This window comes from Merops nubicus, unplaced genomic scaffold, assembly GCF_000691845.1.
Source record: "Merops nubicus isolate BGI_N331 unplaced genomic scaffold, ASM69184v1 scaffold42317, whole genome shotgun sequence".
NCBI lineage: Eukaryota > Metazoa > Chordata > Aves > Coraciiformes > Meropidae > Merops > Merops nubicus.
In genome coordinates, this window is record NW_008621688.1 from 310 (window position 1) to 596 (window position 287).

The window sequence follows — 287 nt, forward strand, 5'->3', positions numbered from 1 at the left end:
CAGCGGGACGGACACAAGGCCGGGGCCAGGGTCACATCTCCATTCAGGGGCAGGGAGTAGACCACATACGTCTGGTGGATGTGAGAGAAGATGTGGATGACCTGTGAGAAGATGGAAAGACGTGAAAAGGGCAGCTGGCAGCTAGCGGGGGATGCACTGCTTGGCTGTCCCATAAGTGCACCGAGTCTGCCAGGGCTCTGAGGAGTGAGGCAGGGCTTGGGAGGGGTGACAGCAGGGAAGGGGGACCATCTTCTCCCTGTGCTACATCCCCAGCAGCTGAGCACAGG

General features: G+C 60.3%; 1 protein-coding gene across 1 annotated transcript in view; it reads right to left on the bottom strand.

Annotated features, from left to right (window-relative positions):
* MUTYH (mutY homolog) overlaps positions 1–287 on the bottom strand; it is a gene marked incomplete at both ends in the record, with an annotated part of 4,172 nt that overhangs the window by 246 nt on the left and 3,639 nt on the right. The window contains 1 exon segment of the mRNA XM_008944564.1: positions 36–134. Within this exon segment, the coding sequence (XP_008942812.1) occupies positions 36–134 (99 nt within the window).